Source organism: Podarcis gaigeae (assembly GCF_964106915.1).
Source record: "Podarcis gaigeae genome assembly, chromosome: 16".
Classification (NCBI taxonomy): Eukaryota; Metazoa; Chordata; class Lepidosauria; order Squamata; family Lacertidae; genus Podarcis; species Podarcis gaigeae.
Window position 1 is genome coordinate 31625800 of NC_139693.1, and position 27963 is coordinate 31653762.

Genomic DNA, 27963 nt, shown 5'->3' on the forward strand with positions numbered 1-27963 from the left:
TGTGTGTGTGTGTGTGTGTGTGTGTGTGTGTGTGTGTGAAAGGAAATTAGATGTCATCATACACAGTTCAATATCACATGAAGTAGTCCAAAATTTGAGCTTTAATGGCAAAAGAAAGGAGGGAACCAAGCCAAAATAGAAACTCAAGAAAAAGCAAATAGAAGCAGTTTTCATGAGTAAACTTTTTAATCCTTGACATTGCCACAAAAAAGTTGGAAGAACTATTTGCCCACCTTCTTTACAGAAGAATATCCCAGAGAAGGAGACTAGGCCTTATTTAGCAATACACAATCCTCCCTGTTTTCCACATCTATCCTAAGAACAGACTATTCCCCAACTCCCAGTGTTTTGTCTCTCTCTTACAGAAGGGAGGTGAAGCCTGTACTTCAGAGAGGTTAAAATATGCCAAACCATTTACAGTTTTTAAACATCAAGTAAACTTTTAGAAGTTAACACATTAACTAAAAAATATCACCTGGCCAAACCATACAATTTGCTTTTGTTTTGTTTTTTTTTTTGCTTTTGTTTTTTAAAAAAAGGACTAAAACATGTAAGAGTATGTAATACCCATGAACAATGGTGCTCTTCAACACTTAAAAGAGCATATTAAAGATTAAAGGTCAACTCAGCCCCACCAACATTGGCAATATTAATTATTTTCATTCTTTTAAAAAAGATACAGCGTACGCACAAAAAACCCTTTTCATTCCATTGCAATACTTCAATCGCCTAATGCATAGAAAAAGTAGATTTAGTGTGTATATGTGTGTGTGTGTGTGTGTGTGTGTGTGTGTGTGTGTGTGTGTGGAGTGTGGTAGCATCAAATTCACAGCCCTCTGATGTGCAGCACAGCGGATTGCTTCAATTTCTTTTTACTCATAACATGGTATTGATGTGCCCAGAGCAGGAATATACGTTCCTAATGTGAACCATTACAAGTCAAGTATAAAGCACCATTTTTTCAGGGGAGTGGGGAGCCCATAATTTTCAACCCATCCAGCAATCGAAAGAAACTCTTTGCTGGAAGCCAATTCTGAATACAGGAAAAAGCAACAAGAATGCAAAACATGTCCTGGAGACAGATGTGCAAGGGGCTCCCTTTTTTCACATATGCAAAAAATGTGCTCACATGCACATGCTGAGCTGAAACAGAGACCAAGCAGCTGGAAATGCTCAGTATTCCGTAACTGCAGACTTCTACGCTATTTTTCCCCAAAGCTTTAAACACACACGCACAACAGAACTCAAGTGTCAGAACTTAAACTAAATGCACATTTTCCATTTGTCAACTTCAAGGATTATTCCAGACCAGCTTTCCCCTTAAAAATAGGCCATTCCATACTATTTTGTATTTTGTAGGTACTAAACAGGCATCTTAAAGCCAGATCCACCCATTCTTCCTGCAAAAGCTTTACAGATGAAAGTTCAAGATATACACTTCACTCGCCCTCTTCATCCCTGATATACTCACATCGCTAAATGTTAGTAACTACCCCACTGATTGTGAGCTGGCAACTTGGCAAGTTATAGGCTGCAGCTTAAGTGAATCCTGTTACCACAGAAGAGTTTAAGTGCAAGCTGCTAGGTGAGCTAAAACCAGAAGATAATTCCACTTTTAGTCTCCTGACTGCATGTTTGAGTATTCTCCCACAAAAAAAATAAATTAAAAAAATCTCTTTATAAAGATGAAAAGGTTAACCCCTACTTCTGACATGCTAATATCTGTAATTGTGGGAGAAGCATTCAGACATGGAAGTTGTCATTGCAACCTGAAATGATACAGTACATGCTTGGAACAGCATTACCCAAATGGATTATCCCGATTGTAACAAACTTGTCCTTATGCTCTGGACTGACTTCTACTCTACAAAGTACAACAATACAGATATGCAGACATGTAATTGGGTACCATTACATAATTTATAATATTGCATATTTGTCTATCGTTTTCCTGGGTAAGTTTTAGGTCAGATGGGTTGGGAAGCCTGTTTAAGCAAGGACTGCTCTAAATTTAAATGTATGCATGAAGAAAAAGCTGTTTTTCGCTTCTCAAACACCATGCTATTTCCATGGCAGTAAGCTGCTTCTAGCCCTCTGTTGACGATAGTTGCCAGATTTGTGGTCCAGAACACCAGCAACAGTTCTTTAAGTATAACATCTGGAGAGTTTGAGTTAAGACAACAGCAGTAATCAACTAAAAAATTCTTCTGTCCTGTGTATGTCTTCACCCTTTTCTTTCGGAATGAAATCCAGCAGTAATTCTGATTTCCCAAAAGGTAACATATTTTACATTGTGCAGTATTGCCTTTTGGTCTTTCCAATGCCAGCGCATGGTTAACATTATTTCAGCAAATGAAAGCACCATATATTCTAAGAATACAACTTGACATCAGGCTGGGCTTGGGAATCTGTTTCAAACTTACTGATAACATACAACCACTTCCCCATAGCAGTTTCCCCATGTTGGACTGGAGATATGTAGGAGAGGTGGAAAGGGCCTAAAATAGTGTCGCAGGCCAAACTGCAGTGGATAGACACAGGATGTGTTCTTCCCACTCTACTCTCCTGCATCTTCAAGTCAGGGAAGTGGATACAGTTGTACCTTGGTTCTCGTACTTAATCCGTTCCGGGAATCCATTCGAGTCCCGAAACTGTTCGAAACGTCCTGCACTCAATCGGAAGCCACGTCAGACGTATAGCTTTCGAAAACTGGAACACTCACTTCCGGGTTTTTGGCGTTCGGGAGCCAAAATGTCCGAGTTCCAAGGCGTTCAAGAACCAAGGTTTGACTGCACAGGGAAATGGCTCCTGCGCCACTAACAGGATGTGTGGACAGGGTTCCCAAATCATGAACCCAGATTTAAACCTACTAAGCCATGTTTAGGATGCAGTCTAGAGAATCCAGTCAATTGACTGTATCAAGGTTTAAGGGCACGCCACTTAAAATTTTCCTATGGCTACAAGTGAGCAGGCGCTCATTATGTTAGGTTGGCGTTTGGGGGTGGGGTGGGGAATAAGTTTCCCTTACAAATGGTTTGGATGTGGTTAGTAAACCGTAACACTTTGGAAGCTCTACGTTTTTAAAGCCAGGAGTGAAAGAATGACGTTTTTGCACACTTAAAAGTGACAAATCCTTTTGCAATACCTTTGACCCACCCTTAAAGGACACTCGGGTAGGCAAACATCCTGGATTAGCCTGTTGGCTTTCTCTTTGGGTGAGTTCCCACATTACTGTTTTAGGGTATGGGAAGTTAATGTGTTGCACCATGCCCCATTATTACAAAAAGGAAGACTGTGCTCTTGGCATTATTAAATCTACCAGCACATTGACGTTTTTAAAAAGCAAACTTGCGTTGTAAAAATGTACAATGCAAAGCATCACCTAGTGTATCGCTGAACAGCGGCATTGCTAATTTAGCAACATAATTCCAGAAAAGGGGGGGGGGGGCTGAGGAAGCAACTTATTTCTACATCCTACCCTGCTCAAGGCTGCCTTGATCCAACTGTTACAATCTGCAGGGTAATTTGCAAAGTAGAAATGTATTCATGCAGAGATAATTTCAAAGGCAATTCCTGATTTCAAAGGCAATTCCTATTATTTGTACTGCTTTGTGTGTAATTCTAAAGTCAAAAGGAGAGCTTAAAAATGCTTCGAATAAGATGCGCGATTCTACCACCATGCCTATCATATAAGCGGAGACAAAAACTACTTTCCTCTATGTGTAATGAAAAGAACGCAGGAAATATAAGAATAAGGGGAGGTCCAATCAAAATAAAAAAACCTTTTAAGTTCTACTGACAGCACCAGCAACTAAAAGTTATTGACTTTGCTTGGATTGTGCCCATTCCGTACAACAACCTAGAGACCACCTTTATGGTCTAGTCTCCAGTGTAACAGCTGAAAGTAGGGGACAGCAAATGTCAACAATTGGTGGGGTTGCTCTAAAATATTACCTCCACTTCTCTCCCAATGGCTGTTAAAAAAGGAAAGAAAAGAAAGACTTGCATGAACACATTCGCTTCATAAAACGAGGTCCAGGATTACTGTTATTTTGATCTCAAAAGTCCAATGGATATCAAAACAAGAAGGTGGACTGTCTTGCTCTGGTCCCAAGACTGAAAAGCAAACATATCTAAGGGGAGGAGAAGGGAGCAGAGCCCCAGGGATTCCAGAAAAGCAAAAGACCTGACCAAAAACAAAGAGAGATTGCTCCCATTTATCTCATCACCACCACAAATAAAAAGGGTACATTTCAGCTGCGCTGATTGGGCATTGCAGCACTCAGGAGCAAATGTTGCAAGAAAGGGCAGGGTATCACAAGTCGCCCCTGACAACTGAATGGGCCAGGCCAAATCCAGCTGTGATCTTTTTTGATAGCCATGTTGATTGAAGGGCCATGCAACCAATCCCCTTAGCAAGACCATGTAGACACAGCCCCAACTGTCCTCCACTGTACCACTTGGGTGGAGTGGATAACTACTGCTGCCCATCTATTTTTCAAGAAGGAGCTTATCGCTTGCCTAGCAACTTTTTGCACCCACCCTGTAGTCCTACTTCACCCCACAAACAATAGCTCTCAATATATTTGAACAGCGCAATTACGGCCACACAGTGTAGACTCCCCCTACTTTATTCAATGCCATTAGAATCCTTCAGTCCAATGATGATGTCATTAAGTCAAAAACATGATGAAGCAGGGGCAGACTAATCATGAATGAATTGCTTGTTCCACACTGTCTATTGAAGGAAAAGAAAAGGAAAAAAAGACACTGACCTGCTCATAAACTGTGAAAACGTTTTACAAATCAAAAATATACACCAGAGCATCTGATGTAAAAAGAGTAACCAACTCCCTGCTATGAGGGAACAATGAAACAATAACTGTACGGTCAGTATTGCAGATTTAATTTCCCCCTCCTTTCTTACAGGCTGCGAGTATTCAGGCCAGTTAAATGCCTCAAAAAACACCTTCAGTTTTTGAATCGTGTTTGTTCACAGATGTGATTGAATTTCCTGGAACAACAAAAGACTTGAGTTAAAATTTAAAAAACATGATAGAAAACAAGCAAACAACAGTTGATACGATTTTTTTTTGGCAAAGTTGTTGAGCTTCTTCTTCTTGGGGCGGGGGGGGGGGGAGTTTTTGAGCTACTTTTAACGAAATTCGCCTTCCAATTTCTGGATTTTACTGGACACAGTTTCCAGCGAACAAATCCCAGCTATCTCACCATTTTATAATCTTGAGTGCTATCCCCCACCTTTTGGTTTTAAGTGAAGGCTAGCATTTTTAGGGTGGTTAATGTCAAATTTAAAGAAAAACACTATCATCACCACCCCACATGTGAACTGTTGAAACTGTTTATAGCCCCTGGGCAAATTTCTGGGGAGCTCATGTTCTTATAATGTTCAAAGTGAGCTAGCACTGTCAAGTTTCCTTCCCACATTAGATGGGAGTTTTTGTTGTTGATAAATTAATATTAAAACATACTAAATTCAAATTATTAGCTGTTTTGAAGTAATGCACTGGTTTGAATGCAACACTAAACCATAGCATTGTGCTATGTGAATGAGTTTACCTGTAGTTTGCTCTGTAGTCCAAACTTAGGCAAACTGTGGTTAATATTGACTATGATTAGTTAAACCACTGAGCCTCTTGGGCTTGCCGATCAGGTTGGCGGTTCAAATCCCTGCGACGGGGTGAGCTCCCGTTGCTCAGTCCCAGCTCCTGCCAACCTAGCAGTTCGGAAGCACACCAAAAAGTGCAAGTAGATAAATAGGTACCACCCTGGTGGGAAGGTAAACGACGTTTCCATGTGCTGCTCTGGTTTCGCTAGAAGCGGCTTAGTCATGCTGGCCACATGACCCAGAAAAACTGTCCGCAGACATACGCCGGCTCCCTCAGCCAGTAAAGCTGAGATGAGCACCGCAACCCCAGAGTCGTTCATGACTGGACTTAACTGTCAGGGGTCCTTTACCTTTACTTCAAAGTTGGCTTGTTTCCACTAATCACATTTAAAACAAACCACAGTTTAGGGTTTCAGTGACATGATAAGCTGTGGTTAATCTAAGGCAGGAACTTTCTATCACCTTTTTGTATCTCTGCACTGGAGGACAGGAGAGCAGGCACGCAAGCCCAAGGAGATGCTAGTTTCATTCTTGCAACAGGGTTTAGTGCTATTCTTGAATGCAACCAATATCTAATACCTACACAGGGCTGCCTTTGAAGAGTATTCTAAAACTTCTGTTGGTCCAGAATGCAGCTGCCAGAATGCTGACACAGAGCATATAATTCCAGTGCTGGCGTAACAGTTAGCATCATGGAGGAAAATGATCTCTCGTCAGAAGTATAGAAAAAGTTATGCATGCGTTTTTTCTGGCGGAACTATTACCCTGACCCTGAAATGCACACAGATTTAAGTTCCTATAGAAAAGTATCGAGGGGGTGAGGGTAGGGGCGGGGGCAACTCACATTGCATGGTGAGCTTTGACCTGAGTCCGGCAATTGCGCCCCCAATAGCAATCAGGGCGTGACGTGACAGCCACTGTAAGAAAGAACACCAACACATTTGATGCACAATTGACGTTAATTAAAAGCAGAGAGATTTGAGGGCGGGTGGGTGGGCGAATCAGTCAATCATTGTTGTTGTTCTAAAATAAGGTGCGGACAATTATTTGGTAGCAAGTGCAAAGCCATGTAAGTAGATTATCAGTTGGGGAACCAAACCAAACAGCAACATGTATAGGTGGAATTTTTTGAAATTTAAGAAGATATAATAGCAACAGCAACAGCAACATGCATTTTAAAATACTGAAACTTAATGCTAGCATAGTGCATGCTAAGCTGTTACTGATGCATATGCACATGGGATAGTCTTGTCCTGGAATTTTAACACACACCATAAATATAGTCCCAATGCAGAACAAAATGAATAGTCCTCCAAAACATTTGTATTGTGGAAGAGAAATAATGGGAGAGAATTACTGTAGGTCTCTTTTGCCCTTTGGTATAAGATTTAAAGATTCTCTCTACAACGAGGACAAATGACATACTTTCCAGCTCACATATGCGAGGGGAAAAGTTGTGAACATGGGTTGGGGTCTGGCAGCCCTCAGCCATCTAAAACTGCTCAGAGTACTGCTGCCTCTACCTGCCCTTCCTAACTTCAGAATAGTAGCAACTTTTTGTAGGTGTGACACAGCTAACTGCCATCTCAAAACACAGACTGACTGGCTACTGAATCGCTCAGGAAATATAGATAGATTTAACCAATGCTTCCAATTTTATTTAAAACTGATTTATTTCTAATGTTGTTTGTTGGCTTTTGTTATAAACCAGGGGGTGGGGGTGGGGGAAAGGTAGGGAATGAATGAATGAATTAATAACAAATACAGTTTTTCCATACCTGGCAATTCAGCAACAGGAATATTCTGCCTGTACTGATAAGCGAGCTCTCGGAAGCTGCGGAGGCCACAACAGTAACAGAGAACAGTTTCTCCAGTAATGCGATAATCTGGAGGGCAGAGGGGAATCAGAGTTGCAGATAGTCAGGGGCCAAAAAAGCCATTTCATGAAATATTCCAAACAGGCAATAACTCGTCAAGAGTACATATGCTTGCTGTAAGTTATTTGAAAGGTCTTGGTGAACTGAAAGGTGGTGAAAGGACCACAAAGATGGTGTCAGGCCAACATCTCTGGGAAGGCTATCCCATAACCAGAGTGCCACCACTGAAAAGGCCTCTTCTGGCAGGTTAACCACAGCTACTTCACCTGGTGGAGATAGTTGTGGAGCAGGGTTTCTGAAGAGGATAGGATCAAGGTTGGGTTGGTACAAATGGGGATGTGTAACTTGCTTCCCTGAAAGCGCACAATGCAGAAGATATGCCTCTGGAAAGCTCAAGTCAGAGAGAAAAGATGGGGCTTACCTGGTAAAATAAAAACTCCTCTTTGAAGAGCTAGGAGACTTTCGTTTAACATATTTTTCCATGTTAAACCCCTGGATGCCAGGTAATCCTCAGATGAGAGAAAAGGGTAGTCAGCAGCATGTAAAAGAGATGCACTAAACAACTTGACCAACCCACCCACCCCATGGAAAGTAGTAAAAATGTATTCTGCAAACTAGGTTAAAGCAGCTATATTCTCTCAATTGATATACTTTAAAACTGAATATACCTTTAGAATATCCGATTCATAGTTATTGCCATTAAGGACGCCATCTAAACACTTGTCACCAAGATTTATTTCTGTAAGGAAATTAAAAAGAGAGGGGAAATTATCTTTGCTCTGAAATACCCAAGAGGCGTCTTCTCTTTTCTCACCACAAGGATGACCTTCAATGCCTTGAGGTCATGATTTCAAGCTCACAGAACTGGAATATTGGCTTCATTGAAATCAGAAGTATTAGTTTCCATGTCAAGGGCTGGAAACTGGATGCATGGGAATCCCCTCCTGCAGAAGGTAACATGCTCAACCAAGGGCTAAAAAGTGTCTATCAACTGCTACTAGCCACAATGGCTATGTTCTCCCTCCACAACTGGAAGCAGGAAGCCTCTGAATGCCAGTTGCTGGGAGTCACAAGTGGGAGAGTGCTGTTGTGCTCACGTCCTGTTTTCAGGCTTCCAATAGGCATTGGGATGGCCACATTGAGAACAAGATGGAGCAGACAGACCATTGGCCTGATGCAGCAGGACTATTCTTAAGTTCTCAAAAAGGATGCTACTGGAGTCCACATTAGGGATTGTGCATTGCAGCATAGTCAGACAGAGCTTAGAATGCATGAACAGAAATTGGAACATTACAAATGGAAGCCATCGTGGATCTCATTCATGGTTCTCTACACCCCAAGTCTTGAATCTACCCTTCTCAGGGTCTTCTGGGGAGCACAATTTAGCTTTGTTCAGGGGCCTCAATTTCCCAGAGACCAGAAGCCTCCACCTGCCTGCAGAAGTTGCCAGCTCCAAGAATATTTTTTACTGCACGCTCTGGGAATGCTTCCTTCCAACCCTCTCACTTGCAGTGCTCTTTCCCACCTGGAGAAAGGCATCACTGTCTATGGTAAGCCACCTCTTCCTGCACAGTTTGTCTGAACCAGTAACCTCCACAAGGAGACAGAGGCTTCTCTCCGTAGGGCGAGTTTAGTAAAATATTACAGCCTCAAACAGGACTGTGTTTTAAAATACGCCAAGGCCAACTTGGGTTGTGAAAAAACACTTTAAGGTTGATTACCTTTACCAAGGTATGTATCAAACAGCTTAAGAGAAATTTCATGTGTTTGCTAATATTGCTGGGAGCCAAATTGTCTCGGCTTCTAATGGTCAGTGCTTCCAAATTCCTCAAGAGTTTTTGAGAAAATTCCATCAATAGCAATTCCGCCAACAGAAAAAAAAAGACTCCTGGAGCGAGACAGTGGGCCAACCTACCACAGAATGGTGCCAAGCAACCAAAACATGCCACACGAGTGCAACCCCAGTACAAGTGACAGAAAGGTTGGAGACAGATGGTGCCTGTGAACACAGAGAGCAGAGAACATGTTGTGGCACCAGGCATCCAGAATATCAAGTAGTAAAGGACCCCAAATTCCCTATTAGCTATCAGTGAACACACTCCCATTATATCTGTTGCATACAGTGAGCATCTTCACCCTCACTCAGCCAGCCAACCACTACTTATAGGAAGTTGGGGGTGAGCATACAGGTAGCATCTCCCCAAAGTGACATCACTTCCTGATCAGCCAAGTAGAATAACTGGAAGCGGAAAGAGGGGAGGCAGAGGACCAGAAACAAAGGGAGGAGTAACTTCCTTAAGGATGGGGAAGTGGTCCTCTGCAGTGCTCTTCTTACAGCGGGAAGAAAAGGCGAAACTGCACTCACCCCACTGGTGAAAAAGGAAGGGCTTACACTCCCTCTTCAGTTCTTCATACTGCACACTCCCCCAGCTCCCTTTACATAAATTTATCCACAAGTAGCAGCCACCCACTATTTGAATCCCAAAGGAATTCACGCACTGCCATGCGAGGAGGGTGGTGATATCTATTTAAACATAGAGACCAGGCATCCCCAACCTTAAGCCCTCCAGATGTTTTAGACTACAATTCCCATCATCCCTGACCACTGGTCCTGTTAAGGATCATGGGAGTTGTAGGCCAAAACATCTGGAGGGCTGCAGGTTGGGGATGCCTGATATAGACTGTCCTGTTGCAAACGTACACATCGTCATTAATATTTAAAAAAAACACAGAATACTTCCCAACCCTTTGCTGGCATATCTCTGCCCTCACGCCTCCATGGCAAAATCATCCAAAAGACAGCAGTTTGGAACAAACAGCAAAAATGCCTAACAGAGTAGGCAACCGACTACTAGCTCACATTGCTGGGGGGCGATATGCGGATTCTGTTCACGCTCTGCTCTGCGGTCCGGCATCGGCTGGAAACAGCAAGTGCATATCACGTGGCTTCCTTGAGAAGGACACACATATTCCTGGACAGCTAGGTTGGGAGAAAACGACAGGGAGACACGGAAAGAGTTGTAATAAAAACAGGGCATGGACAGTGAGCTTCATAGAATCTCAATGGTCAGGATCAGGACCAGGGGGCCACCCAATCCAAGGTAAGCCAGACTTTTAGCGAACCCTTTCTGCATCAACCGACAGCTCTGTGCAACTGGCACAAAAGCCCTGCTTGTTGCAGATTATTTGATTTTGATTGTTTAATTTCTATCTCGCTTAATATTTTAAAAATATCTCTAAGCCGTGTACAAAAAGCTGAAGCAAAAACAGTAAGCTTAAACAAAATATTACAAAAACACAAAGTTAGGGTAATATAAAGTTACTCATATATAATTATCAATTAATATAAATTCATTAGTCCATCTAGCTCAGTACTGTCTATGCTGAGTCCCAGCAGCAACCCAGGATTTCAGATAGGGAATCCCTCCAAGTTGGTTCTAGAGATGCTGGGGACTGAACCTGGGACCGAGTCATGGCCCTTCCCTAAAGACTGATCCAGCTGTGTGCTTGAAAGGCAGACCTATGAAAAATCAATATAACACCCTCAGCAAAGAATGCCAAGATGCTCAAACATGACACTCTGGCTATATACACTTTTCCATGGGGAACAAGCCAACAGGCGATTACATCCTATCTGGCCTGGGGTGAGAGTGCATTGATAGTATTGCCCCATCACAATGGGGTAATAATGGGGAAGGAAGAAAGAGGAAACCTATTGGGGAGTGGGAGCAAAGAATTTGCCAGGCTAGACACAGCACGAAGGCCTCGCGTTGCCACCCACTGACTGCATTCTTTCACCACACTGACCTGTTGGAAAGTTGGCAGAGGTAGATGGTGCATCCCCCACGGGCTGCCGGGCTTCTGTTTCTCCTTCCTGGCCCGGGGAGGCAATGGCCGTAACGGGTTGCCGACGATACCCCGGACACTGTCGGCACACAATGTATGGCTGACTGAAAAGACGGGTGCAGGTAGGTTATTGGAACTCGTGTGAAAGCCAAAATGAATTCAATCAGATTCAAGAGCCCCCAATGGACTGGGCCAGGAATTCCCACATCTTGTTTTCAACCGTGGCTTCCGAGAAACTCAAGCAGGGCATGAAGACAGCAAAGCTGAACTACAGGACAGCGAACGATCATAAGAGGCTCAAGTTTAAGAGGGGCATGGCCCTGACTGTCTAACTGGGATGAAAACATCAGGTAATCCTGGCACTCTTTAATCGGCAGCACACAGGTGAGATGTGAGCGTGAGAGAGAGAGATTTCTTTCATGGCTTTTGTGGACCCTTTCAAGAGCAGAAGGCTGAGTAGCTCCTGCAGCAGCAACAAGCCCAAAGAGAAGAATGTTTTACATCACTGGCCTCCTTCAAGTGCCATGTTGGGCAGAAAGATTCCTGCGTTGAAGAGTTGTACTAGATGACCCTTGTAGTCCCTTCCAACTCTACAATTCTATGATATAATGCCCAGGATGAGAAGCGAACATGCCCCTGAACATTCATTATGGGCAACAGTAGTGAGAGAAGAAGACTACCTTTCTGGCGGTTCCCTCGCTACGAGAAGCCAAGTTACAGGGAACCAGGCAGAGGGCCTTCTCGGTGGTGGCGCCCGCCCTGTGGAACGCCCTCTCAGCAGATGTCAAAGAGAAAAATAACTACCAAACTTTTAGAAGACATCTGAAGGCAGCCCTGTTTAGGGAAGCTTTTAATGTTTAATAGGTTATTGTATTTTAGTGTTCTGTTGGAAGCTGCCCAGAGTGGCTGGGGAAACCCTGCCAGATGGGTGGGGTATTAATAATAATAATAATAATAATAATAATTCTAAAAAGTTGTTGTTGTTGTTGTTGTTGTTGTTGTTGTTGTTATAACAGGCTGCTGGACTAAACTGACCTTTAGCATGATTCAGCAGGGCCCTTATCTGTTAATTTTTCCTCTTATTGTTAGCCACCTAAGATGTATGTAGGCAGGCAAAAAAGTAGAATAGTAATCTTTCAAAGGAGGTGGGGAACTTAGTTCAGCCCAAGGGCTGCATTCCTTCATGGGAAGCCTCCTGGGGGCCGCATGCTGATTGGTGGTGAGTGGGGGCCTAAGGAAAAAAAACAGCAGGCCAATGGATGCAATTCTTAGCTTAGTACAGTCCAACCATGCTACAATAAAAAAACTTGCGCACACACACAGTTTCCTCTGTCAAGGCAAACAATAGATATTACCACAATTCAAGGGTAAATTCTAGACAAGCAAAGGCACTGAAGGAGTCACCATGGCCTGAGAAGCGTCTCAAAGGCCAGATTCAAAATGCCGTCCTGGTAGCAAGGCTGCAAGTCCCACAAAATCCTATTGCCACAACCACGCTCACCTAATATCAGAGGATTCGCTATCTACGTCAGACAGCTCCAGCAGATCTTCAGAACTTCCTTCTTCATCCGAAAAGGACCTCCGCACCTTTGGCTGAAGCATGTCTTGAGTGATTTTGTTCCGGGCATCCATGCTTCGCACATCTTCTTCATTGCGACACTTATCTACAAACAGAGGAAACTCGACTAGCCTTTTGACCAGGAGTTGGTCCTAAGCTACACAGGCTCCCATTCAAAAATGCATCCATGATCATTTCAGAGTCACAGAACTTTCAAGGAATCCAGGAAGTCCTCTATGCTGGCTCTTAAAGTGGCTTTCAGTTCAAATGCACGGAAGAAGAGGAGGAGGAGTTTGGATTTGATATCACGCTTTATCACTACCCGAATGAGTCTCAAAGCGGCTAACAATCTCCTTTCCCTTCCTCCTCCACAACAAACACTCTGTGAGGTGAGTGGGGCTGAGAGACTTCAAAGAAGTGTGACTAGCCCAAGGTCACCCAGCAGCTGCATGTGGAGGAGCGGGGAAGCGAACCCAGTTCACCAGATTACGAGTCCACCGCTCTTAACCACTACACCACACTGGCTCGTAAATAGTTATGAAAGTGAAAGACAAGTATGGCATTGTTTTATGGTCACTGGCAGTTAGTATCACAGCCCAGGTTTCCAGCTTCTCCCTTAGAACCAGAGATGTGGAACCTCTGGGCCCTCCAGATGCTGTTGGACTCCAGCTCCCATCATCCCGCTAGGTGAAGCTGATGGGAATTGGAGTCTATCAGGTATCCTGTCTCCACTCTAAAGGGCAGAAGGAGCTATGAATGGATTATTAGTATTATGATTTATTAGATTTCCCTGTTTAGGGAAGTTTTTAATATTTAATGCTGTATTGTTTTTAACACTCAATTGGGAGCCGCCCAGAGTGGCTGGGGAAACTCAGCCGGATGGGCAGGGTATAAATAACAAATTATTTTTTACTATTATTATTATACCCCCTCTGTCATCACAAGAATCTCAGGGTGGTTCACAGGATAATGGGGTTGGCTGATGATAAAGATACCAGCAGCTCTTCAATCTGCAGTTTTCTGGTGCCTGGCTGGAAACGGATAACCTAGCCCAGATTGCAGTCTTTTCTCTCCAGGGGTAGCAAAAACAGATGCATTTAGAATCAGGAACCGGCTGAGGGTGGAGACGTGTGTTGAACCTGAGGCAAACTGTTCCAGAAGCTCTGCAAATGCCTTCTTGGTAGTCAAGATAACCCCACAATTAATTGGCAGTTGTAACAATGAACTCGTGTATGTTTATATTCATTTGCTTTGATATAAGCTAATTAACTTATTTTGATGTTATCCTTATTTGTGGGCTTGGGGTGCTGGGCTCTGAGACCAGAAAGCAGAACTATCAGTAAGCCTTGGATAGTTGCCACTTACAGCAGGGGTCTCCAAGCTTTCCTTGCCTCGGGCTGGTGTCTCCAGCGATGATTGTGCAGCGGGCCGGAGGGCGGGGGAGCACGTGCCCGTACGCACGCACGTGCACACGCTATTTCTGGCGCACTTCTGGGTCGGATGAGCACCGGAAATAGCTTGTGTGCATGCACATGGGCCTCCTCCGACACGGATGTGCACCGGAAAGAGCGTGTCCTCTGACCTGGAAGTGGGTCCCCGCACCGCACTGGTAAGACAGCAGCGGGGGTCGCTGCAGGCTGGATGAACAAGTCCCTCGGGCCTTATCCGGCCCCCAGGCCGTAGGTTGGTGACTCCTGACCTACAGCCTCTAAGGCATGGGTAGACAAACTAAGGCCCGGGGGCCGGATCTAGCCCAATCGCCTTCTAAATCCGGCCCACGCATGGTCCAGGAATCAGCATGTTTTTACATGAGTAGAAAGTGTCCTTTTATTTAAAATGCATCTCTGGGTTATTTGTGGGACATCAGAATGCATTCATTCCCCCCCGTAAAAAAAATATAATCCGGCCCCCCACAAGGTCTGAGGGACAGTGGACCGGCCCACGGCTGAAAAAGTTTGCTGACCCCTGCTCTTAAGGTCAGGTGGACTGATGGGAGGTTCTGGCCAAACTGACGTGTGCTGCTTTGTTTATAAAGGATGTATAAATGCTTGCTTGAGAGTGGACAAGCCATCTCCTTTCTGCAGTCCCACATCTGTAAAGGCTGGGAGACCTGGAAGGCTGATTTGCTGTGAGCTTACACCTTTAAGAATGCACTAGAACTCATCCCTCTGCCGTTTTTGACATCCTTCTTTGGTTTCCCTGAACCCAACCACTCCACAAGACGACAACCTGAAGAAATGGCCCAACCAATGATCTGGAGAGTCTTCGTTGCATACATTATATGATTAGCCCTGTGCCCCACACCTCCCTTTGGCAATATTTCACTGCTGCAGCACTTGAGCTGGTGCATGCAAAGCCTAGCACTAGGCATACTGGATCAGGCTGCAAGACTAGTACAAGCACCACCTGCCCCTTACATAGGAACAGAGGCACAGGCATGAGCAAGCCCTGTTCAGTCATTTGGTATGTGTGGGTACTGAATGCATGGAAGGGGTTTCGGAGAACGCGCCTGGCTGGCCCTGCATTCCAGATTTTGACTCACATTCCACCACCAATCCACACACCCATCTAGCCAACGCACAAATTGCAACAGGCTCACCCATGTGCACTTGGGAAGGGCTCGATTCAAGGAGATGCAATTTCTAGTGAAGGGAGCCCTATTTGAATACATCCACATGCACACAGATTGATGCCAATCGTGTCAGCCGAGGGGAATGGTTTGCATGCACGTCAGTGTCTGGGGGTGGGGCTAGCCAAATGTGTTCTCGGAAGCCCCTTGATGTGTTTGGTATCCCCAGCTACCAAATGACTGAATAAATTCACTGTGTGCAAGTGGAGTCGACTCACTATTTCCGAATGAATGCAGCTCATCTTGTTAGCCTGCACTATAGTGTTTGCCCCCACCTCCAACTGTGGTCTCTGGTGTGACCAATTTTTAGATTGCAAACTCCTTTGGGCAGGGACTTGTCCCCCCGCCCCTCTCTCTAAAGAGCCATGTAAATCTATCATCAGCATCAACAACAAATATCTGCGGACGGTTTTCCACTTGCCTGGGTGCTGGATGAGGTAAGCTTCCACCAAATTGTTCAAAATGTGGTTTTTGCAGATACGTTCCACCGGACAGCGGCAAGTTGGACAGAGAGAGGAGCGTTCCATCCATCCTGAGTAACAAGCGGCACAGAAAGTGTGCATGCAGGGCTGCAAGCTGGAGAGAAAAGGGGAAACCTTGATATGGAGAGGAGGAGCAGGAGGATGTGCCTACAATCAAATGTGATGTTTCTCATTCTAGGCAAACCATGGTTTGTAGGGCTTAGGAACAAGCCTACTCACAGTGAGCGGTTCCCTCACTGCGAGAAGCAAAGCTACAGGGAACCAGGCAGAGGGCCTTCTCGGTAGTGGCGCCCGCCCTGTGGAACGCCCTCCCATCAGATGTCAAAGAGATAAACAACTACCTGACATTTACAAGACATCTGAAGGCAGCTCTGTTCAGGGAAGTTTTTAATGTGTGACCTTTTAATGTATTTTTAATCTTTGTTAGAAGCTGCCCAGAGTGGCTGGGGAAACCCAGCCAGATGGACGGGGTACAAATAATTAATTATTATTATTATCTTCTTGCTTTGTAACCCTGCTCTGGAGTGTTCCCTCAAGTCATCAAACTGTGGTTTGACCAAACCGATAATGTGCAGGCAGGAGGAAAGGGGGAAGAGTAAGTGTGCAAATGCAAGGCTTCCTCCCAGCACACCAAACCATTGTCTGCATGATCAGAAACGCTACATCTCAGGCTGTGTTTATACTCCTGCTGGCTGTGTGTTCACCGATTTCGCAGTGCTGCAATTTTAATCTGTGTTAAAATGTATAACAATATCCCATGGCTTTTATCCACATAATCAAATGGCAGCAAAGGTTCTGGGCTTTTATGCCGGCTCCAAATGCATTTCAACACGTATGGAAAAAGGAATCAGTTATCTTGAAATGAGCGACAGCTTTGGCCACATACACACCACACATTTAAAGACCCCTGTGCCACTTCAATAGCCACAGCTTCCCTCAAAGAATCCTGGGAATTGTAGTTTGTCAAAGCTGCTGCCTTCACAGAGCACCTGTAACAAACCTCAGTTCCAAGAATTCCCCGTGACTAATAAGACATAAGACTGCTTTAAATCTATGACGTGCATGGGTTAGAGGAGCTGGATCCTACTCAGTCTTGCCTCTCTGCGCTTTGCTGCTGGAGGCGTCATTTTCCCCATCCTCAACCTTCTGTTTGGTGCTGAAACAGACAGCTCTGCTGAATTGCTCCCAGGGCAGCAGAACCATGGAATATGGTTGGCTGAGCGAGTACAGTGGCTCGGAATGCTCATTGGCTTGCGGAACTGATGCAACAAGGGATGGATGTGGAGAAGGTGTTCTGAAGGAGCCAAAAGGGGCTGCACTTTCAGGGGCAGGAGAGCAGGAAGAGAAGAGAGGAGAGCTAGGGAGGCCGCTCAGAAGACTGGGCAGTGAAAGGAAATGGGATGTGGGGAGAGGAAGAACTTAATGCAACAACCGGATGTTGGAATCACGGAGTTAAAAGAAGGGAGGAGCCAAGCACAAAGTAGGGGCTGGGGCAAAACAAGAGCCAGGGCCCAGAATCAGGAACAAAGGGGTGTGTTATTGGTAGGAAGGAAGCCCAAGGGGACAAACAACTGCTAGATCTAGACCCCCCAGCAAAGTGAATTCTGTCCACTGTGAATTCTACAGTTGCCAAAGCAACGTGACCTGGCAACCCTAGAGGGGTAACAAGAGCCAAGGGGCGGGGGATGAATCTCACACAGCAAACTGAACTAACCCACCAAATATTGGGCTCCATGCTCTTAAAGGGTTAAAGTAGCTGCGGACCATGGTGATTGGAAGCAAGAGAACTCAATCTATCCTGGAGTATACAAAGTTCCATTGTGATTGCCTGTGTGTGTGTGTGTGCGCGCTTCTCAGCGCTCGCTCTCCCACCAGCAAACATTTTCTCACTGGGAGAAAAATAGCTCAGGGGGGAGCAAGTGTGCGCAGGGGGGAACAGTTCCCCACCATTTCCCCTTCTCACCTGCCCCTAATGAGTTTTCAATCCCCCGCCACATGCATACTCTATACAGATTCAAAGACATTGGCCTACTGCCATTACTTCTGGTCTGGCCCACAGACACCCGCCCCCCCCTTACCTGACACAGTCATGCAGCAGCTCTTGGCAGATGATACAGGTGAGTGTTTCTTCCATTTTGTCTGGCTTCACATTTGGTGACTTCGTGTCTTCGGTCCCCGTTTTAATTGCACATACATTTGGAGGAATCACCTGGAGATACGTGCTGGCATCGCCACCTGCAAGGGGCGGGAGGGAAACACACATCACAGCGCTGGCACACACAGTGGAACCCAAGACATTGTTGCTCAACAAACAAGACGCTGCCCAAGCCTTCCCTGCCCATTTTGAAGGCGCGGAGCTTCTCCCTGCCCTGCAGGGGATCTTCCCAGGCTAGGCTGGGGAAACAGTGGCACCTTTCAGCTGGCTTGCAGAAGTTACACCAGGAAGGGGTTTCAGGGAAGGGAAGATAAATTGCATGGCAAGTTGTGGGGAGGTTAAGGGACAGTAAGGAGTGCCCAAAGTTACTAGGATGGGAAACCAGCCAGATCTTGGACCACAGACCTCTTTAAAAAAGAAGAAGTAACAGTTATTTATTAACCTGCTTTCATTTTCTTCCTGGCAGGCTCCAGGGCTTCCTCTTCATCCCTGCTTTTCAACTTGGGCATAGCCGACACGGTTTTCTCTTTATCCCCTGAAGAAGTGTCAGAAGTTTCAGTATTTACATTTGGCTGCTTGTGTTTCAGTGGTGCTTCTGGACCACATGGTTCTAAGCCAGGCAAGGAAGGTGCAGGAATAAAGGCGTACGGTTGCGACCCTGCCCCCAAAAGAAGAAAAAGAAAGGGAAGTGCAGCACATCAGCAGAAAGCGTTGCTGACTGATTGAATGCAAAGCGTTCTTGTGCACAAGGCAAGCAATGGCAGCTACGGTATTTCTCGTTTGGCCAATATAGAGGGGTAGAACCGCCTCCTATTATAATAGATGTACTTGCTTGGTCTTGGGCAAGGGTTGGCAAGGTTTTACCTGCCTGGGCCAGTCAAGTCCCATGGAGATCGCTCTGTGGGCTGGACCACCTGCACGTGCGCAGACGCAATTTCTGCCGCCGCACTGCGCCAGTTTAGTGCAGCGGGCGGGGACTCGCCAAGTGGGCGGCTCGGTTCGGGGGCGGCTCGGGGGCCAGTTAAACTGTCCCATGGGCCGCAGGTTGCCGACCCCTGGTCTTGGGGTATACAGAAAACCTGAAAAATGGCACTCCTCCTCCTTCTCCAAAGACTATTCTGGATTTCCACCCCCAATTTTTGAACAGCTTAGGCTTCAGCAGGAAGGCCAACGTGAAATGATCATTAGACACATGGGGCCAAGCGAATTGAGACTTTACCAGATGTTGAAGGATTATCCTGCTCCGTGGATATGGCCTCAGCGAGAGAGGTAGAAGCAGCATTAAAGAGGTTCGACGTGGAAGTGGATGGCTGTGGTTCGTCATAGCTAGCCTGGTTAGCCGACGGTGGCAATGCCGCTGAGGTCCCATCTTCGCTTTGTCTGGTACTTGAGGTATCTTTGGTCATATGGCACATGCTTTTGACAGTGGCTTCTGCAGAGGGGAAGGGAGCAAGGGGGAACGTTCTCTGGTGCTGTCTCAACAGCTCGAGAGGCTTAGAGAAATCTCTGTTAACGGGATTCTGCAGAGCCCGGCAGCTTTAAAAGGGATGCAGCTAATCTTCACTGCTCATTCTCCCCTGCCTCCACTGGCATTGAGCTAATCGCTTTTACTTACCTACTGGCTCATTAGCTGGGTCCTGTTTTGGATTCAAGGATTCATAAAGATATGCAACATCTGAAGAGAGAGAAAATCGGTAAGGCCAATGGTTCCCAACAGGTAAGAAGATAAGTTGGCCAATGGCCCATCTGGTCCAGCATTCTGTTCTTAAACCAGATGCCTATGGGAAGCCCACAAAAAGGACTTGAGTGTAATAGCACTCTTGCCGCTTGCGATTGCCAGCAACTGGCATTCAAAGGCAAACTGTGTCCGCCAGCTAAGGTAGAACATAATCATCATGGGTAGTAGCCACTGAAAACTTTATCCTCCACAAATTTGTGCTTAGCACCATTTAAAGCCATCAAAGTGGGTGGTCATCACTACTTCGTGTGAGAGTTCCCTAGTTTAATTACAGGTTGTATGAAGAAGTGCTTCCTTTTTTCCTGTCCTGAATTTTTCAAACAAAGATGGGTCTCCCTAAAGATAACTGCCTGGGGAGGTTCTGACGCCTCCCTGACACTCCCTCTTCCATTTCCAAAGTGCACCATTTCTGAGGCAGGAGGCAGTCTGCTACCCCAGTTTCCCTGCTTCCTCCCAACCAGCGCCATTGCAACAGCTCTGTGCTTCACTTATCATTAGTGCTGGAATCTATCAAAAGCCAGTGTGTTCTAGTGGTGAGAGCACTGGCATAAGAGTGGGTAGGCCCAGGTGCAAATCCCTGCTCAGCCATGAAGCTCACTCCATGACCTTAGGCCATTTACACACACACACACACACACACACACTCCCTCATCTACCTCACATGATTGTGGTGAGGATGGCAAGACAACCCTCACCTTTTTGGCCATGTGGCCCACACCTTTCCTTAATGGCTAGGCTTCTGGCCCGGGACAAAAGAGTACAAACAGATGCATCCTATAGAAGCTTCACTTGGAGAAATGCCAAATGTTTTTTTCATTTGTTTCTGCGCACACGCGTGCACACACTAACCCAGGGGTGAGGAACTCGTGGCCCTCCAGATTATGTTGGACTCCAACTCCCATCCGCCCCAGCCAGCAGGAGCAATGGTCAGGGGTGCCAGGAATTGTAAGCTGGCAACGTCGGAGGGTGGTGTCGGCACAGGTTCCCTCTTCTTGCTCTAACCCAGAGATCTCCCACCCATCCGCCCCTGCGCCATAGAAGCCCATTAAAAAAAAAAAAGAAGCAGCAAAATCCCCTTACTGTTTTCTGGCTCATTTTTCCTGTAAATAACATAGATCACATCTCCAGTCTGTAACGGGTAAGTCTGCTTCTTCACCACCTTCTGTTTGTTAATAACCGTTCCATTAGTACTATAAAATACAAACAAGGCCTTCTGGTGAGTAACAAGGGATTAGGAGTGGGGTGGGCAAGAGAGAGGAGGTCTACATAAGTGGCTAACCAGAAACCTGAAAGGAACTCTGAGGGTCATGTAGTCCAACCCTGCTACTCATTGCAGGAATCTTGCAACGACAACTTCCCAGATGGTTATCCAAGCCTCTGCTTAAATACCTCCAGTGGGGAAGAGCCCACCACCTTCTGAGAAATCTCATTTAAACCAGCATAGTCAGAGCTAGCATTCAGACAGAGGACAGAGCACGCACAGGGCTCACCTGGTCACAATACTCCCCACTATGGCAAGATGTACTTTATTTAAACTACTGCGATTGTTATATCATATTCTCGGAAATGATATATAACGAATTGAAAAGGATGCTTAAAATAACGTTTGTAAAAAAATATTATAGGGACAGAACTATCTAAACTATCTAAACAGAAACTTATTCATGTATGCTACTACAGCGGCAAGAATGTTACTCGCCCAAAAATGAAAAGAAGCAAGGAAGAATGGATACAAAAACTTATGGAATATGCAGAAATGGCAAAACTTACCGGAAAAATAAGAAATCAAAATAAACTTTTTATAAAAGAATGGAAATGGTTTATTGAATATTTACAAATAAATTGTAAATAGATAAGAACATTGGCAGGATTATTGTAATAACCTGCACTTTCATAAGAATATATATTTAAAGAAAATGAATAAATGAACAAATTAAGTTAGTTTGGATATGTAGAAGATATTAAAAATAAATTTAAGGAACTGCAGAAAGAGGGGGGAGGAAGTCAAGTTTTGAAAATGATTGTAAAATTATTGAAATGTATAAACCTGAAAAGCATAAATAAAATTAAAAAAATAAACTACTGCGATTGTTTCTAATTTGGCACCTACACAGTCAGCATATGTAAATCTGTGTCCTCTTTAGTCCCCCTTTTTTTGTTTTAATAATGTGTCTCCTCTTATTTAGCTATGCCTAAACTGGTCACCCTAGCTGTAGTCAATTAATATGATTACTATTTTATTTTTTTACTTGACAGGTCACAATTAGCTTTTGGCGGGAATTTTATAACATTCCTATTCACCCAGGTATTTTGATGGTTGAAAGATAACTGTTCCTGGCAGCCTGGACAATTATTAAACTGCAAGAGCGACAGTTTTATACGATTTAGATGTTTTTAACGTTTAAATTGATTTTAAATGTTTTAATCTTAGTTTAAATTGTAATGTTCTATCGCCCAGGCTCTTTGGGGAAGAAGGGCAGGAGGTCGTCCTCAGAACAGCAGCAGCTCTTGCACACAGTGATTAATATCAAAGTCTGGATGATAAAGCCTATTTAAGAAACACAAACGGCCGTTACTGCCATCGGGTGGACAAAGCCTGTATTTACAAGACACTGAAGGGAAAGTGCTAGAATTGGGTAAGAAGAGCTGACCCTAAACAGCAAGGGGGAGACAGAGGGAACCTCACAAATAAAATTTCGCCCCCCAACAGCATCTACATGTTATCTTCCTCATCAAAATGCCATCCTGTATTATATCCATCCCCATTTAATATAGATTTATGCAAGAAACCTGACAAATAGAAACTGTAAATCCAAATTAAAGTCTGGGGAAAATATAGGGCGGCATTTTAAAGAGGATAATATAATTACCGAACAAAAACCCCCACCCTTGCTCTGCTCCCTCCTCTTCCAGAGCTTTGATCTCAAAAAAAGCCCGCTTGCCTCATCCCCCTGGGGTCCCAGAGAGCCTGATACCAAGAATTCGGAAACACCAGAGTTAACACACTTTTTACTCAATGCACAATTTAACAAGATGCAAACTGGATTTTTCACTGGGGTGTGAAGAAGGGCAAGCAACTTTGCAAGACAAGAGAGACCCTGTTCATTTACAGTTGCTGATTAAGGGAAAAGTGGGGGGAGGGAGTTGCCAAGTGAGGAAAACCATTTGCTAGCCTTTTTGATCCAGAAAGCAGGAAACCTTTTCTCCAAACTGGGAAACTGCAAAAAGGTTCACTGCTTTTGCATAAGGCTCCCAATGCTAATTTTATGGGCCTTCTAAAAGAAATTGTATCCCCTTCCCCCAAACATAAGACTCCCAATTCATGTGCAAAATAATCCTAGTACTTTTTTTTTTTTTACAGAAAGCATTTAGCAAACTGTTGACTTTCTGCAGTAAAAATGCAAATTAAAGCTGCTTCCTAAACAGAGAACTGGGGGTGAGGGAAGATGCAAGAGAAATATAGAACAGGTATTCTCAGCTAAATTTGGAAACATTTCTCTTGCTTATTTTTTTTAACATTACAGCTTGATCCTATGCATGTTTGTTCAGAGGTAAACACCAGCTCTTTTAATGAAACTTCCAATCAAACGTGTATGGGATAGTAGCTTTAATTAGGCTGCCCAACCCTGTTTTAGTAGTGCTGGAAAGCTAATCATTTAGCAACAAACAGACAGGCACTGCCAATGGTCAGGGGTGACAGGAGCTGTGGTCAAACAACATTGGGAGGGTCACAGGTTTCCCACCCTTGTTCTAAAGGGTACTGATGGATCTTTAAGATGGAAAGACAAGTGTCGGGGCTGTGTACCAGATCCGGGCAAAGCCTGGATCCCATGCCCATTCATGTAAAGTCTGGGCTTCAGCTGGATCGAGATCCGAGTGATTACACATGTGTCTGTGACTATTCCATACCCAATTCTTCTGGGCCACCCTACCTGTAAGTGTTCCAATTACTAATGCTCTCCATCAAATCTTTTATTGCCCTGCCAGCAAAACAGATTGTACTTTGGCTGTAATAATGTTGGCAGCTTGCTAGCTACAAAAGCCTGTGAGACCTCTTACTCTCTTATGGCCTGTTTTCATTTTTGCAAGATGATGTCGAAATAGTTGAACAGATTACTTCAAAGAGAGGCGATGTCACAAGTCGTGCACACAGGAAAGTGTATGCAACCAGAGAGAGACACACACCCCCCCACACAAAATCAACATCAGGGCAGTTATGGAAATCCCTTCTATTGGAACAGAACACTAGAAATAGTTAAAAACTCTAACATCACAAAAGGGGCGGGAATTAATACCACAGGGTCTCAAGCTTGAGGCAACCTAAGGCGCAATCGGGTCATTACCATCCAAGGAATCTTGGGAACTGCAACCTCAGTTAACAATTTTAAGGATTTGTTGATGGAATAATCACTACCCTCACAAAATTAGAGTTTCCATGGGGAAAGCAGATAAAAAAAATAAAATCTGGTTTTAAGTGTGCAAGCTGGACAGGTCCCAAGAGAGAAGCGGGATGCAGAAAATATCAACATATTGCGTTGTAGTCAAATAAGGACAGCCAGGACACTCCCGCGTGAATGCTTAACCAGAACATTTTATTCAACAGAACCAGGCAGGGAAAGCAGAAAGGGTTCAGGCGAAACTGACCTGGTATCCTCCAGTGATACTTGACCAGATTCTTCATCCACCCTTATTTTACAGTGATCTCCAGACACCAGTTTGTTGCCAGGAAAGGACAGGTCGCAACCTTTGTGACAAAAATGATAGTGTCATTAGATTTGCAGATATTTCTGGAAGAATTTGGCCTTACTGAGGCCATCACAATTGCTGCGATGCTCACACACAGGGTATGAGAAGGCTGACCATCCCCTTTTATTGGGACAACTTTGTGCTCCTCAGGGATATACTGTTTCTGCATATGAAGTTTGTATTTTGCTATCACGGACAATAATAATTTGATAGCCCACCCTCCACAAATCTGTGACATCCGTTTTCAAAACCAGGACAAGTTTTTCATATATCACCAGAATTCCAGCATAGCCAATCACAGCTTTCTCCAGCCACATACCCTCCATACTATGGCTTATTGGATGGGGCTGATGGGAACTGTAGTCTAACTACATCCCATCCCCCATCCCCCCCAAAAAAACTTCAGCCCTACATATCTAAGTCTGTCATCATAAGAGTACTTACCATGAATTAATTTCCATAAGGATAGCAGTGCGTAAGTCTGTTGCAGCAAAAACAATGAAAAGTCTTCTGGCACATTAAAGGCTAGCAAATTTATTATAGCATGAGCTAGTCCATGAAAGTGAAGCAGCACAGGTGAGGTTCCCACTTCCTGAACATAGCAGGCCACTGGCGATTATTGAGAAGGGAGAGTCAAGGCATGGAGTGCTCAGTGCTGTGTGGCAAAGCCAATCCAGTGCTTCTGCTGCGATGAACAGTGCCATGCTTTTCCGTCTCAGTAAGTGCCAGCTTACCATTTTATTGAGAAGCCAGGAGAGCAATGGAGTTCCACCCATGCCACCTCACTGGTCACTACTGAGCTCATTCTATAATAAATGTTTCAGGCTCTAAGGTACCACAACACTCTTTTGACCATGAAGTAAGTCCCACTACATGTCTGAGGACTTATGCCAAGCAAATATGTGATCAATCAGGCTCTGAAAGGCCATCTTCCCATCAGAGAACATACATCATGCAAAGGTCACATGCACACCACACATTTAAAGCACATGGCTTCCCCCAAAGAATCCCAAGAACTGTAGTTTTATTAAGGGTGCTGGGAAGTAAAGTAGCTATGGTGGGGTAAAATACAATTTCCACACTACCATTTTTTTGGCGGGGGAGCCATGTGCTTTAACATACACGTTATTTGGATGTGTTCACAAGTTAACACTCTAGATTTTATGTTTAATACATGATCATTGTTTCTATATTTGTATTCATGCTTTCCTGTATTTGCATTTGTATGTCATGTCTGTTTCTTCTATAATATATATTGAAAGCAGCTTATAAAATAAGGAAACATTTCCTAACTTTTCCTAACAGCATCTTACAGAGAAAGGCTTCATTAATTATATCAATGAAAGAGCACAAGTGGAAAGATTAAAGTCAGAACTTGTATCCACATCAACAATTTTGACAGTTCTTATAATGATTTACTATTCTCTCATACAAGCTGGAGGGTTTAGTACAACATGTGCCTAACAACTATTTAGGCTGCAATTCTTTATGCAATTACCTGGGATTATGTCTAATGGGGCCTACTTCTAAAGCAACATGTATCAGATTGCATGGTAAGCATCTTTCACCTTTTTATATAAAAAAATCGAAATGAAAACAATTTTCTGAAATGCAGATGTCTTGCAAAAGCAATCAAATATTGCAGCTGTGAATCACAGAAAAATTGAGTATTATGTCAACTTAGAAAAAATGTATTACCCATGTTCCTTGACTCATAAATGAGTTTTCTTGAGAAAGTAAAACATGGAGTCCTAGCTTATTTTCAAAAACATAAAAAGCAAAACAGCTTAGTGTACGAAACAGGAAGCAAGATAAAAACAGGCCCTTCCACATAAAGCTGTAAGTCTGTTGATTATTAACAAGAAACTAAGAAAGCCTTCTCAGCTCACCCTAAGAGAATACCAACACAGAGACACAAAAATCCTCAACTGTGGGTTCCCTATGGCTGGGTAGAAAACTATAAACAAGGGATTGAACAGACAGCTTCTGCATACCTCTCTGCCATCTTACAGCCCACACATCCACTGCATGACTATTTCTGGAACCATACCTTTTTTCCTCCCAATTGTCAACTCTTTCTTGAGTAATAAGAGGTGGGGCTCGGCTTCCTCAGCCCCCAAGCGGATCAGCTTTCCCCAAGGCTTCCGCTGCCTTTGCTGCTGTATTTGTCCTCTGACTTCCGAGTGCTCCATCTGGATTCACATCTGTAGAGTTTGGGACGAAAAGAAAAATTAAGCGGCCAGGTGGGGGAAGTTTCATTTTAGCTCCAACTGGCAGCTTATTGCAATTTAAGTTGTTTTTCTGGTGGGGGCGGGGTTGGGGAGAAAAGCAGCATGCGAGTTACAATGAGACAAAACAAGAAACGAACTCCTGAGGAAGCACGTGTTGTTGGTTTGCAGTAAAATCTTACCGTCTGATAAAATTATTCTTTTCAGGGGAGGGGAGGGAGCAGCAGCTCTGTAGAGGTGCATTTTCACTCCCACCTGCCCCCTCACCTTCTGAGCAGTAAGTCAATGGGGGCTTAACCCCCCCCCAAAAAAAACTGTTCAGAATCTCGGCTTTAACCCTGTAAATTCCTCCTTAGCGTCTCCTTTGGGCGGTGGGTGGTTCTTCCTCCTTTGCAGTTTCCTCAGTTGCTCAACTCCTCCGCCTTCTGTTGCGTTTCTTTATCTTTTTTAAACAACCTCCCTTTAGGCTTAGAAACTGGGGGAGGGGGTTGTGCGTATGTGTGGGAGAAAAGCTTTCTTTTAAAAAAGGGTGGGGAGGAAAACGGGGAAGAGGAAGAAGAAATAATAATAATAGGGGCCTGTGCCAAATACCTCCCCCTTGGTGGCATCCAGGCTCCTCCAGAAGGCCTCTGCGAGGTCTGGGGGGAGAGCTGAGCCCGTGAGGGCAAGGAGGGGCCTTTACAAGGCGGGTGGGGGGGCTTTACAAGACTGGAGGAACTCTTGCACAGCGCCCCATATTCACAGCGCCAGGATCCCACCTCCCTTCGCTCCCCCACCGCCCAGCCCGGGAGGGAGAGCAATGGGGAGAAGAGAGCCCCACTCAGCCCCCTCTCCTTCCTGTCCCCTTCCACCCACTGCCCCAGCCCCACAGGCTGAGCTCCCCCCCCCCCCCCGCAGCACCAGCCCCACCAGCCTCTTACGCCCGAATCCTGCCGCTGAGGCTGCTGCTGTCAACAGACATTGCCAGCCCTCAGCTGATCAGGCCCTGGGCGGAGCTCTCCAGGCCTCTTCTGGCCAGCCATTGGCCGGTCTAGGTTCGAGCGTCACCATAGAGAGGGGTGCGGGTGAGGCCGGCAGA

General features: G+C 44.8%; 1 protein-coding gene and 1 long non-coding RNA gene across 9 annotated transcripts; one reads left to right on the plus strand and one right to left on the minus strand.

Moving 5' to 3' along the window:
- Window positions 1-167: 167 nt before the first annotated feature.
- Window positions 168-27963, minus strand: CHFR (checkpoint with forkhead and ring finger domains). Of its 8 annotated transcripts, none has more exons than XR_014559029.1 (19): window positions 27806-27958; window positions 26708-26861; window positions 24556-24655; window positions 20992-21101; window positions 19789-19848; window positions 19393-19605; window positions 18616-18708; window positions 18097-18253; window positions 15958-16112; window positions 12851-13013; window positions 11311-11453; window positions 10364-10483; window positions 9419-9502; window positions 8172-8242; window positions 7925-8012; window positions 7405-7512; window positions 6471-6543; window positions 2796-5014; window positions 168-2602 (listed from the first exon to the last, which is right to left on the minus strand). XR_014559029.1 is itself a non-coding variant. In XM_083717223.1 (18 exons), the coding sequence occupies exons 2-18, from the start codon at window positions 26847-26849 to the stop codon at window positions 4972-4974; spliced, it is 1923 nt and encodes a 640-aa protein (XP_083573349.1). In that variant the 5' UTR covers window positions 26850-26861; window positions 27806-27963; the 3' UTR covers window positions 168-4971. The 8 variants fall into 8 exon arrangements, 6 of the variants coding, with proteins under 6 accessions (XP_083573349.1, XP_083573346.1, XP_083573350.1 ...); XR_014559030.1 differs by having other exon boundaries at window positions 18616-18831; XM_083717223.1 differs by having other exon boundaries at window positions 168-5014; window positions 27806-27963.
- On the plus strand, window positions 17692-18738 carry LOC310834310. The gene is made up of 2 exons (XR_014559175.1): window positions 17692-17764; window positions 18640-18738. It is a non-coding gene; the product is annotated as an uncharacterized lncRNA (long non-coding RNA).

Bases quoted from the DNA above. Each gene is read 5' to 3' on its own strand.
- CHFR (XM_083717220.1), bottom strand. From the start codon at position 26,849: ATGGAGCACTCGGAAGTCAGAGGACAAATACAGCAGCAAAGGCAGCGG. The intron at 19,849-20,991 runs GTAAGGGGATTT...CTCTCTCTTCAG, and splicing joins GAAAAATGAGCCAGAAAACA to ATGTTGCATATCTTTATGAA. The intron at 16,113-18,096 runs GTAAGGGGGGGG...TTTTCTCTCCAG, and splicing joins CTGCTGCATGACTGTGTCAG to CTTGCAGCCCTGCATGCACA.